This window comes from Rhipicephalus microplus, chromosome 3, assembly GCF_043290135.1.
Source record: "Rhipicephalus microplus isolate Deutch F79 chromosome 3, USDA_Rmic, whole genome shotgun sequence".
Lineage (NCBI taxonomy): Eukaryota > Metazoa > Arthropoda > Arachnida > Ixodida > Ixodidae > Rhipicephalus > Rhipicephalus microplus.
Window position 1 is genome coordinate 114,931,990 of NC_134702.1, and position 13,345 is coordinate 114,945,334.

The following is a 13,345-nucleotide window of genomic DNA, read 5'->3' on the forward strand; positions in this document are numbered from 1 at the left end:
TATAACGTTAAACATCCATCTATCAAAACTGCATACTGAGTCGGAATGGTTTCGCTGCGATCGAGTCTACGGTTTGGAGGCACATCTCGTGATCTGCGGCCCCGCGAATGCACGAATAACGTCGCTACACTGTGTGAATCTGCGAGAATTAAATACAGCAAGCCTAGCATGTACTCTTCGGGTGAGGACTCTGTAGTATTCGTGTCTCTCAGAGTGAATGTCGCCTTGCTGGCCGAACGAAACCTACTTCCTCCGTCGTTGTCTTCGTGATGTTTTCATCACCACAAGTTCGTCTGCTTGTTTTTATAATCATTTCGTTCGATGTCAAGCTCAGCTCAACCGTTTTTTGTAACTTTCAGTGCCGTGTACTCTTTATCAGACGAGAATCAATGCACTTGCTAAGCCTACTCGTTTCGCTAACCTGGGGTCATCCATCTTGATTTTCATAGGGAGGAACATGTTTCTCCGTGGGAGCGGGAGTAACGTTTTTCTATTTAAAATGAACATTGGGGACATCGCCGTTTCTCCTTGAATGGAGAGAACGTCACACCGTTTCTTAAGAGTTTATGCCTCAACTTATCATAAGACGGCGGTACTTGTATAGGATGAAAACATGCGAGATCTTATACAACTAGATGGGGGTACTTGGAATGTTCACTATATAGAAGGACGAAAGAACGGATCATAGTTTACCGATAAAACTCTCCGAAGCTTCGCCCCTCTCGTCATCAATCACTCCATGGAAATGTTGTGATTTTCCTTATAGGAGGCCTTGCTGCGGCACCCGGTAAAAACGCATTTAGTCTACTAGAATGATGTTGCTTTAAAATAACAAAAGAATGCATTTTTATTCCGGGAGTGAAGACACTAATAAGCATACCAGTGACTTTTGAGCGTGTGCGCAATAGTTCTGTATCTGGACTATTTGAACACCTTAGATCTACCTGACAAATAACGCGTGGTCACGACAAGATCAATACTAATGACATGATGCGAAATATGTTTGTGAGACATTTTGTAAAGGAATTAGCCTATACCAAAAACTTAAAGTAAATCAAAAGCGGACTTGACTGTGAAATTTACTGATAATAGCAATTGCCGAAACAAATGTACCCCTCAACTGCATTCATATCAGTACAAAAAAATACAGACTATGCTGAAACAAGGCATAGTGTTGAGCTGCAATAGCCTTGTTATTGTGGTATGTGTTATTTTGCGTAAAGTGAAGTGCATTTTGCAAATTTATGAGGCTGTATTCGACAATGGTCTGTGTAACACAGTGCCTTGGCATGTTCTTTTTCTGGACAGTGGTTCCACCACGCATGCTTTACCAAACGAAGCGAATGACGTCAAGAATTCGCAGTTCCTTCGAGGAGGCCTTGCAGTCATCGAGTTGGCTCACACCAGAAATAAGAGCCACTTCCATCAATAAGCTGATCAACATAACAGTTTACACTGGGAGTCCCGGCCGGCGACTAGACCCTGACTACGTCGAAGAGCTTTACAGTCAGTATTCACGGATATTGTGCCAATAAGTGTGAACACAAATTGTTGCCTTAGTACACCCACATTCAACTAAATCGCGCCTTGAAGCACGAGCACATAAAACAAAGCTATAACGCAAAAAACTTTTTCGAGCGTAAGTCAATCAGCAACGTACCCCGGCACGCCTGGAGGCGTGACTGAAAGCACAACAAATTCTCATAATCTATTCATCTCTTCCACCGGTACATCAGCAACTGCTTCTCAAAGTACTACCGCTTTGAGGACTGAACGCACGTAAAGCTTTGCAGAGACAGTGTCAATATACATTCCGTTGTTCGTTTCTTTCTGATTAAAGCAGTGTGATCGGGGAACGGGGTGCGTTCACGAAATAATGGTGTTTCAGCCCACAACCTCGTAACTAAGATTTGCTTCGGTTACTCACTCTAAACCTTATCATAACATTATTAAATCAAGCAAAAATCACTTCCCTTTATGGCTTATTTGTGAACACACTTAAGTGGTTTTCTGAATAGAATTTGAATTAACCTAATCAAAAGTTTCGTGACTTGAAACCCCCTAAGTGAATTAGCTATAGCTGCCTCTTCTCAACTATAAGCATCAAGTCACAGCCTTCGGTTTACGTCCTACCTTATGGGATGCCATGTTCAAGGCTCAGATAAATCCTCAAGCGAGAATGCCGTTTGAACGGGCACCTAAATGTAAGTTTCATTCTGAAAAGAAAAAAACAGGCTAACAGATAGGCAATGAGTTTTCAATGTCGAAGCATGTACCTGCTCGAGAGGTGATGATCACGTGGCACTGTATTTATTGTTGCTTTCCGTCATCTTGAGTGTTACTGTATATCAATGTTTCATGAAGTCTCTACAGCTTCCGCATGCCATTGGTTCCATGTGGAAGTCAGTATTCATTGTTATGCTTCAGTACGTATTATTTTAGATCTGTTTTTTATCTTTATTTGCTCACAAGCCTATCGTGTGTTTTGATAAAATGGGCTCCTATTTTAGGTACATCGCATCTGCTTAAGAATATCTTGATTATCATCTGCCACAGAGTCTTTTCCGGATGTGCCATTGGACCGACTATTCCCCACCTGGATTAGGTATCTTTCTCTCTCCACTCACCTTGCCTGGAGGGACCAGAAAACTATGCTGTATGATGAAACCATGGTCAACGCCTTCTTCTCACCGATTGAAGATGCCGTTTTTATAACCACAGCAATAATGCATCGTCCATTCTTGTACCTGTATGGACCAATCGGCCTGAATTATGGTGGACTTGGAACTGTGAGCATTAGTTTCTCTTTTTCTTTTTTATGATTTCCACAGGTTGTATCTTATCCGGGTTCGTAATATTCTCAACACTGTGTATCAGATATGCAATATTTATTGTGTATCTAATAAACAGCGGTACAAACTTTTAACTGTGTGCCAGAAAAGTCGCAACACACTAGTTAATTTGGCTGGATGGTATATTCTTGTCTTTCGAAAATCAGGATGAAGTAACACATCACAAGCGACATCGCAGGCACTGACGTATCTACCTCTACTGTGCACGCTTTGGCTGCACTTTCTACAGATTTTTCAGATAAGATGCATCATTTTTATTAACTATACCACCCCGAAATACATAAAATATTACAAAGATATGATAATGTATTGTTGCATTATGAGAAGTGAATTACAGTTGCAGAGTTTACAGTTTTCCCATTAGCGCATCATGTAGCTGTAGTGGTTGTGGTGGACGAATCGCGACCGCAAGGACGTGGGATTGTATTACCGTCGCAGCGGCAGCCATTTTCAACTTATACAAACCATCGAGCCCCGAATACTGCTCACGCTGATACTTCAGCATGATGCTTAACTCTTCACCTTTTGATGCTTCACGCATGATAACTCTTGCTTGTAGCAACAGGACCTTGATTTGTTAGCTCCATGCTTTGTCAACAGTCACCACAGTGCATGTCAATGAGGCAAGTGAAGGTGCCATGGCGGATGTGATGGCGTATTGAGAAACCATGGGCAAATCGTAAATTTCTGCGCAGTTTCAAATACTATATGCATACACTACGTCTCAAATTTCGAGGAAACTTCATACCAAACTACCTATAATTTTAGGTAGTACGTCAGGAAATATTAGTTATCTCGTAATGAGATGACGAAGTACGTGACACCAACAAGCAAAAAGTCTCTTTCTATTTTCCTTGCTAGTATCTGTTCTACCACAAATGTTTTAATAAAGGTGCTCCACGCTCACTTTACCGCCAACAGGCGGCACTGACGGCTGTTCTCAAGTATAAATGCACATATAATCAGCCTGACTAAGCCCACTGCGGCATAAAGGCCTCGCTTATGTTCGTACTGTCATCTCGGTCCTGTGCTTGCTGCTGCCACTTTTTACCCACAAAGTTCCTAATCTGATCTGCCCACCTAAATTTCATCTCCCCTTCACCAGCTTGCCTTCTCTTGGAATTCAGTCAGTGATCCTTATTGACCAGCAGTTATCGTGCCTTCATTCTACGTGCCCTGCCCTTGACTAATACTTGTTGATTTCGACAATGATGTCCTTAACGTCCATTTGTTCCTTGGTACACTGTGCTTTCTTGTCGACCCTTAGGGCACACCTATCATTTTTCTTTCCGTTGCTCGTTGCGTCGTCCTCAACTGAAGTTAAACTCTCCCGGTTTCTGCTCCTTAGGTAAGTACCCGTAAGATGGAGCTGTTATGTACCTTTCTCTCGAGGAATAGTGGCAACCTGCCATTCATGATTTGAGAATGCATGCCGAATAAGCTCCACCTCCCCCATTTCATTCTTATTCTTCTAGTTACTTCAATCTCATGGTGGGCTTCAGCGGTTGCTACTTGTCCTACGCAGATCTACTTTTTTACAACTTCAAGTGCACTGCTACCCAGCTCAAACCTCTCTTCTCTTCGATAGCTGCTTTACATTTCTTTCGTTTTCTGCAGAATATTTAAAAACCTACATTTGTGCTCTCCTTGTCTTAAGCATTAATGATTAATTGCAATTAGTCCGCTTAGTTACTGAGCAATGCATTATCATCGGCGAACAGCAGGTTACTCTCCATTAACTCGTTTCACTAATTCTTTCCATTCTAGTCATCTCAAAACCTCATGTAAGCACATGGTAAATTGCATTAGGAAGATCGTATCCCCTTGCCTTGCACCCTTTTTATTAGTATTGTGTCGCTTTCTTTAAGAAGCACTTTTGTGGCAGTTCATCCGCCGTCGCTCTCTTCCAGGATATTTATATATTCTTCGTCAACGCCCTGATTCCGCAGTGTATGTATGATTGGCAATTTTTTATTTTTTCATCCTATTTTTTGTTAGTATTAATGTGGTCAATTGTTGAGTAGCCTGTAGAACAACATGCATGATCTTATGGTTGGTTGTATTCTAACGTCGTTTTAGTTCTGTTGCTTGTATACAACGGAGAGCAAGCTTATCCTACATGTACACCCTCCTAAATCTACGAACGAATGTGCGCAACTCTGGCCCAGTGGTAGAGCATCGGGCCCGTCATTCGAAGGTCGCACATTCGGATCCCACTGGTGGCAAGATCCACTTTTATTTTTTTTTCCACATTTTCAGTACCTTTACATGTATTAACACCCCTTATTCTTCCCCTGATGTCATGGTCTGTTAGTTCTCATGAATATTGTGTCTACAGCCAAACAAGCTCTTAAATTTACACTTCTTTTTTTTCACGCTGTTCCCAATGTGTCATCACGAATGAAATTCACACCACTCTCTCTGACACAATCTTGATGGTTGCTGTCATCACACAATGATTATTCACATATGGCTTTTTAAGTCATCCATCTTGCTGTGCCGTCATATCTTGGGATGAGGATGTAGGCTTCGACTGAGGGAAAAATTTTAGGAGCATAACAATCAGCCTTGCTTTGTGGAAATGTTATGGCAGTGGACTTCTAACGGTTGGGGAGTAAACGCAAAATAACGACAAGTACACCCCCTGAATAACAGCAAGGTCGAGCTATTGAACAAGAAGTGAACCATAGCAAGTACATTAGAAGGGAATGCGTACAGGATGCGATAAGGCTACCGAGTTCCACTTCTACAGGGCTCTTAAAATCTCTCCTAATATACAAAACCAAATTAGGGCGCTATTCTCGTCGTAATACGTAATGCCAGATGCCTGCTTCCATGTTATGATGAAGTTAGATGGCCAATTTTACGGTTTAGGAAGACTATTGATTGTCGGATGCCTTTTTTTAGCCTTTCCACGACGTCGCACGCGCGTTATGTCTTTTCTAGCAGCACTATTGCGTGCAATCACGCTGCTTTCTCACTTCATTTTGCAGTTATTCAATTGAGTAAGTGAAGATAACTGTGGGTAACTGATAAGTCCGAAATTCTCATAGGCTCAAGCGTTCAATAGAGCTGATATTCCCAGTTGGTTTAATAAAGAATTGAGTGAGAAGGAGAAGATAGGACCTGAAGAAAGGTAGGGAAGGTGAGAAAGAAACCACATTCTGATCTTTCCACTTAGAGGGGCTTACAAGATTTCACTGAACCATGAGAGTAGCTGATACACTTACACCGCACAACGTTAAAATTTGTTAACATTGCAATAACTGTTTCAACACCGTGGCCCAAGTGAAACTTTTTTGCTTAGCTCTTATAATTCATTTCTGTTTGCAGGTAATCGGTCATGAAATTATGCACGCATTTGACGTACGAAGTACCAATCGCGACTTCTGGATGGTGAACAATTTCACAGACGAATACACTAAGAGGGCACTCTGCTTGCGGAGATCGCATAGATCCGTTGTGACTAACCATTCTCTTCATTAGGACCATATATATATATATAAATATATATATATATATATATATATATATATATATATATATATATATATATATATATATATATATTTCTGCTCACGGCTGGTTATTTTTTCATCCACTTTTCTTTCTTCTTATTTACATTCCATTGGTTCTAATAACTTCCCTGTACATTCCTTGGCATTACTGTCTGTTAGATCTCATTATTAATGTGTTAAAACGCAATATATATATATATATATATATATATATATATATATATTTCTGCTCACGGCTGGTTATTTTTTCATCCACTTTTCTTTCTTCTTATTTACATTCCATTGGTTCTAATAACTTCCCTGTACATTCCTTGGCATTACTGTCTGTTAGATCTCATTATTATTGTGTTAAAACGCAATATATATATATATATATATATATATATATATATATATATATATATATATATATATATATATTGTAAGAGTTCATATGGCTTCATCTTCCTCATCTGTCAATATTCATCATCACTCTTCGCTTCATCCTTCTTCATCATTGCCATATATAAATGCGGCAGCACGGCAATTTCTACTGTGATGGTTTCGGGACGTTAAACCCCACATATCAATCAGCAATTTCTACAAAACTAGTTCTTGAACACTCATTAGTAGCGTAAAATTCAACCTTTGAGAGGCAAGAAATATCTTCGTAGATGTGCGCAAGTTAATATGCAGAAAATTTATTACAAGAAGCGGTGCCAAGAGCCCACAGTAATCATGTCTTGGAGGCCCCTTCAATGTTTGCTGCAGTACTGAGTTCTACAGCTCTTAAACGTCTCCTAAAACGACTCCTAAAAGAAATTTAAGAGTCGTTACGTGATCGTTTTTAATCTTCGATGTACGACAAGCAAAAGGAAGGCAGTAAAATGAGTCAGTGAGCAATGACGGCATCAGTTTTCGAAGGTAGCTTTGAAACAACTTGTATAGTCTCATATTGTCTCGTTTCAACTAATCACTTCGTTAAACAATGTTAATAATTGCGCAACCATCATTTTCAGCTCTCTATAAACCAAGCAAATGAATTGGACGATACAACGGACTCGGAGAACCTGGCTGACCTTGTAGGGACCATGATAGCTCATGCTGCGTACTCTTCCTTGCCGGAGAATCACAAGAGTGAAACACTAGTTGGTTTTAACGCAACATCAGAGCAGCTGTTCTTCATCAATCATTGTTTGAAGTTGTGTGCTCAGCGCAGCCCAAACTTCAGACTCTATGCCCCGTTTCGGTCAAGATGCATAGTGCCGCTCATGAACATGCCAGAGTTTTCCCGTGTTTTCAGCTGTGCAGCAGGCACACCAATGAATCCACAGAATAAGTGCAAATTTTGGTAGTAAATCGTTCGATGTGCGATATTGCCATTGTCGGTCTTTTTTCTCTATCACAAGTTTTTCACACAGACAATCAAATTTCACGGTGAACATGCGTTGATAATGAGTCTTAAGCTCGACTCAATGCGACGCATTTGTACCCAAGTTTATTTATTCAGATCAAAATACTACAATATTTCGACTGTGTACAGATACTGCGACACGTCCTTCTTTTCTGTTTTAAAAACTCTGTCCGATACTCTTGTAGCCACTGCCTTGGACAAAAAGATAGATAGAGAGATAGATAGATAGATAGATAGATAGATAGATAGATAGATAGATAGATAGATAGATAGATAGATAGATAGATAGATAGATAGATAGATAGATAGATAGATAGATAGATAGATAGATAGATAGATAGTGTGGGCATTCATTATGTGCTTTTCATATATGCATTATCATAATCATCATCATCCGTCTGGGTCCCTGTCCTCATCTTCACTGGGGGTCACCACCATCATCGTCAGCTGTGTGCACGCTTGGTCTCAGACTGCCCAATCGTTGCTGAGCCCTTGGGCTGAATAAACGCTGTCTCAACCCAGACGTCATACGTGGTGAAAGTGGATTTCCGGTCCTCGGTCCTCTCCCGCTTCGCTCGACTCCCTGGAACTGCGTTCAGGCCGCCGATTGCCCACACTGCCTGTCAGCATGTCACAGAATGAGCCTGCCTGCGCTGCTACCATCACTGCTGCCATCTCTTCCCCGCTATCTTCAGCCGTGCCTCCTGTGTACGTACACAGCCACCAGCGTGATCCCCCTCTCTTCGCCGGACGTCACGGGGAAGACGTGGAAGACTGGCTCGATGAGTACAGCCGCGCGAGTGTTGCTAATCGCTGGGACGATAGCGCCAAGCTCCGTTACGTATCTCTCTACTTGACCGGTTGGGCGGAGACGTGGTACTTTAACCACATAATCGACATTGCCGACTGGGCTACCTTCGAGCAGCAGTTACGTCACGTTCTTGGCACACCGGCCATTCGATCCGCAGTCGCGAAGAGAACCCTCGACACTCGCCAACAACATTCCGGTGAGTCGTACACGTCGCACATTGATGACGTTCTTGCGCTCTGCCGGCGGGCCAATTCATCTATGCCGGAGTCCGACAATGTACGTCACATTATGAAGGGTATAGACCCTGTTGCCATTAATGCCCTGGTTGCTCAGAAACCGGCTACCATAGCCGACGTCGTCACAAAATGTCAGCGCCTCGATACTATGGACTTTGTTCGTCTGACACCAGACATAGGCGAGCAATTTAACAGACCTCTCTGTGACCTCATAAGAGACATAATACGGGAAGAGTTGCAGAACATAGGTTTCCCACCTTCTCCACCGTGTTCTCAACAGTCTACGGGAGCGACATTACGCGAAATTATCAGGGAGGAAGTGACATCTCTGAACTCTCCGGCTCACGTCCAGTCGCCCATACGTACCTACGCGCAGGTCGCTGCTATGCCTCCCAGCGAGGTAAACACGACGTTGCCGCTAAAATAGTACGCGTCAGTCACTGCCGTTCCCCCTGTGAACTACCGTTTGATGCCCCCTGACCGGTCTTCGGCCCACCTGACTGCGCTATCTTCAGGGGCCCCGAACGCCTTCTACTCGCCCTCTGGCGCTCGTCCCGCCCTGTCTCATACTACGGTGGCTCTCGCGGCCACATATCGCGTTTCTGCCGAAAGTGCCAGCAAGATGAGCGTCGGAACAACATGCGTGAACGGGATTTGTACAGTGGGGCCTCTTATCAATGTCGGCGTTATTCGTCGCCGCCGCACCGGTCTCCATTTCCTCCGGCATCGACTGCACCACGGAACAGCCGAAACACGAGACGCTGCTCGCCTTCCCCCTTCCACCGTTCCACTTCTCCACTTCGGCCCGCCTCATTGTCCTCTGACAATCATTCGGAAAACGAAACAATGCAGTTTGTGGAGGAAAAACTGAATTCGCAATTAGAACTGAATTCCCTCCATCAGGCCCGTGACACCTCTGTGGAAGTAGAAGGAGTGCGAGTCGATGCTTTGGTGTACACGGGTGCGACATTGCTGTTATACGTGCTGATTTTTTTGAACATTTAAAGAAAGTAACGACGCCTTACGATAGTTCCACGTTAGTCGCTGCCCAGGGAAACGTCATTCGCCCTTCCGCGTTTTGTACTGTGCGTGTTTTTATCGACGGCATCCGCCATCCTATTCAGTTGGCTGTCCTGCCCCGCTGCTTTCACCGACTAATTTTAGGATGGGATTTTCTTTCTTCTGCATTCGCGGCTATTTGCTGTGGGTAACGCGTCGTACACCTCACCGACACGGACTGCACGCTCAGTGACGACCCCCAGAGGCCACTTCGTTTGACAGCTGTGGAAGATACCGAGTTACCACCAGGTCGACAGCGAATTGTAACTATAACCTCCAAGGACATGGACCATGGCGATGTCTTGGTCTCACCATCATTTAGATGCGTCGGTAAAGGCATCATTCTCGCTTCCGGCGTAGTTCAGTTTCTCAACAGTTCCGCACTTATCACCGCTGTGAATACGGCATCCGAAAAAATTCTACATCCCCAGAACACCACGGTGGCCTGCGTGACGGATCCCGAGCCAGCGTGCGTCGTGACACTTCAAGCCGTCTCCTCCAATGACAGCCCTAGGGGTGAGCCTGCATCTTCTTCTGCCTTTACTGCAGCCATTAGCGACGACTTCACACCTTCACAGACGCAACAGCTACTTGCTTTGTTAAAGAAACACGCAAGTTCCTTCGATGTTTACTCCTCGACGTTGGGCCGCACTACTACTATAACGCATCGAATCCACACAGTCGGAACATCTGTTGTACACCACCGGCCCTACCGCGTGTCCCCTTCTGAGAGAAAAATAATCGAAGAAAACGTAGATGACATTCTCGAACGAGAGGTAATTTCCGCTTCATCTAGCCCTTGTTCGTCGCCTGTGGTTCTGGTTCGCAAGAAGAATGGCTCCGGGCGCTTTTGCGTCGAATATAGGGTGCTCAACAAGATCACTCGCAAGGATCTGTACCCGATGCCTCGCATTGACGACGCCCTTGATTCTCTACAAGGCACGAAATACTTTTCCAGCCTCGACCTGCGTCCCGGATATTGGAAAATTCCTATGCACGAAGACGATAAAGCGAAAACGGCTTTCGCAACCCCCGACGGGCTATACAAATTCAACGTTATGCCTTTCGGGCTGTGCAACGCGCCCGCTACATTTGAACGCATGATCGATACCGTGCTACGCGGTCTGAAATGAGAGACCTGTCTCTGCTACTTGGACGACATCGTCATTTTTTCGTCAACGTTTCCTCAGCACGTGCAACGTTTTAATGACGTCCGGACGTACCTTGCCGCCGCTGGTCTCCAACTCAACACAAAAAATGCCGTTTCGCCACAAAAGCTATCAAGGTTTTGGGCCGCGTCGTGACCAAAGACGGAATTCAGCCGGATCCGGACAAAATTGCTGCAGTGCTTCGCTTTCCCCGCCCCGAAAGGTCGAAGGAGTTGCGAAGTTTTCTTGGTCTCGCCTCCTATTTTCGCCGTTTCATACGAAACTTCCCATCTATAGCGGCTCCACTGCACCAGCTTCTAGCTTCCGACGTGCCCTTTTTGTGGTTCGAAGAATTTCAAATGGCATTCGACCTGTTAAAGTGTGCCTTCACGTCCGAACCTGTACTCCGCCATTTTGATGATGCCGCGCCGACCATCCTACATACGGACGCTAGCGGCCGTGGTAGAGGTGCCGTTCCGCTCCGACGCGACACCTCTTCACAAGAGAGAGTAGTCGCATATGCCGGTAGAGTACTTACCGCAAGCGAGAAGAACTATACCATAACTGAGCAGGATTGCTTGGCGGTAGTCTGGGCAGTGCAAAAGTTCCTTCCTTATCTCCACGGCCGTCATTTCACGATCGTTGCTGACCACCACGCCCTATGCTGGCTTTCCACGTTGAATAAATTGTCTGGACGCTTGGGTTGGTGGATTCTACGTTTACAAGAGTATGACTTCGATATCATTTACAAGTCAGGTAGAAAAGACCAAGACGCCGACGCCCTTTCGTGCTGCCCGCTCCCAAATACCCAGCTCAGCATCGGCCGAAGTTCGGCCATCACTTCTACTGTAGCGCCCGCGCTCGCCTCAATAGACCAGCCATTATTGGACGAGAAGCACACACTTCACTCCTGCCAGTTGTCTGATCCGTACTGTAGACGTATTATGGACAAGCTCTCAGGAGCTGCCATCCACCTAACGCGCGGCATCGTCGTCAACTCTTGCGATTTAAGCTGCAGAATGGAGTCCTGTACCGTCACATCTACCACCCTGATGGGCAACGCTGGGTCCCCGTGTTACCACACTCTCTTCGACTTGACGTGCTTAAAGCCTTCCACGATGACTTCACTGCCGGACATTTTGGTATCCAAAAAACTCATGATCACATTCGAAGTCACTTCAACTGGCCTGGTATTTCTACTAGCATCACGCGCTACGTCGGTTCCTGTGTCCCGTGCCAGCGTCGTAAAATCCAGACAACTGCACCGGCCGGGCCTTTAAAGCCAATTCCGTGCCCCACAACGCCATTTGAGGTTGTAGGTATTGACCTTTACGGCCCTCTTTCCGTCACATCCACTGGCAAACGATGGACAGTGACCGCCGTAGACCACATCACACGTTACGCGGAGACAATGTCTGTATCAACTGCCTCTGCTTCGGAAGTTGCTGACTTCGTTCTGCACGCAATCATTCTGCGCCATGGTGCCCCTCGTGTATTGTTGAGTGACTGTGGAAGGGTGTTCCTGTCAGAAGTACTAAATGAAGTATTGGGCGCCACTGGAATAACACACAAGACAGCTACAAGCTACCACCCTCAGACCAATGGTCTCACCGACAGGTTTCACCATACTCTTGCTGATATGATAGCCGTCTACATCAGTCCAGATCACAAAAACTGGGATACTCTCCTACCATTCCTCACCTTTGCCCACAACACGGCCGTTCAGCGCACAACCGGTTATTCGCCGTTCTACCTCGTTTATGGACGTTCCCCAACTTTCTTCCTCGACGCTTCCTTTTTCAACAGTGACGTCAACTCGTCTCCGTCTTCCAGCGAGTAATACATTTTAAGACTAGCTCGGTGTCGCGATCGTGCTCACATCAACACGGAAGCGCGACAGCAAGAACGAAAAGTAATTTATGACACATCCCATCGCCCTGTACCCTTCTGACCTGGTGACGAGGTGCCCCCGTTCACACCTATTTGTACACTTGGTCTGTGTGACAAGTTCCAGCCACACTTCATTGGGACTTTCATAGTTATCGAACAGACTTCGCCCGTTAATTATCGTGTGACCCTACTTACCGTCCCAACAGACCGCCGTCGCTGCTCCAGAGAGATCGTGCACGTGTCTCGCTTGAAGCCTTTCAGGGGACGTTCTTTGCCACATTGCTTTGCTAAGGCCAGGTTGGCCGCTTCGATGTGGGGGGAATTAGTGTGGGCATTCATTATGCGCTTCTAACTTATGCATTATTATAATCATCATCATCCGTCTGGGTCCTTGTCTTCATCTTCTTTGGGGGTCACCACAATCATCATCGGGTGTGC

At 45.0% G+C, this 13,345-nt stretch overlaps 1 protein-coding gene and 1 long non-coding RNA gene across 2 annotated transcripts in view; one reads left to right on the forward strand and one right to left on the reverse strand.

Annotated features, from left to right (window-relative positions):
• The window catches only part of LOC142802641 (uncharacterized), a 121,392-nt gene extending 118,537 nt beyond the window's left edge, over positions 1-2,855 (forward strand). Inside the window, exons 8-10 of the mRNA XM_075887626.1 lie at positions 1,309-1,506; positions 2,557-2,789; positions 2,832-2,855. Coding sequence (XP_075743741.1) covers positions 1,309-1,506; positions 2,557-2,789; positions 2,832-2,855 — 455 coding nt within the window. The remainder of the gene's footprint in view (positions 1-1,308; positions 1,507-2,556; positions 2,790-2,831) is intronic.
• The window catches only part of LOC142803883 (uncharacterized), a 334,011-nt gene that overhangs the window by 262,121 nt on the left and 58,545 nt on the right, over positions 1-13,345 (reverse strand). The gene's annotated exons all lie outside the window — the stretch shown is intronic.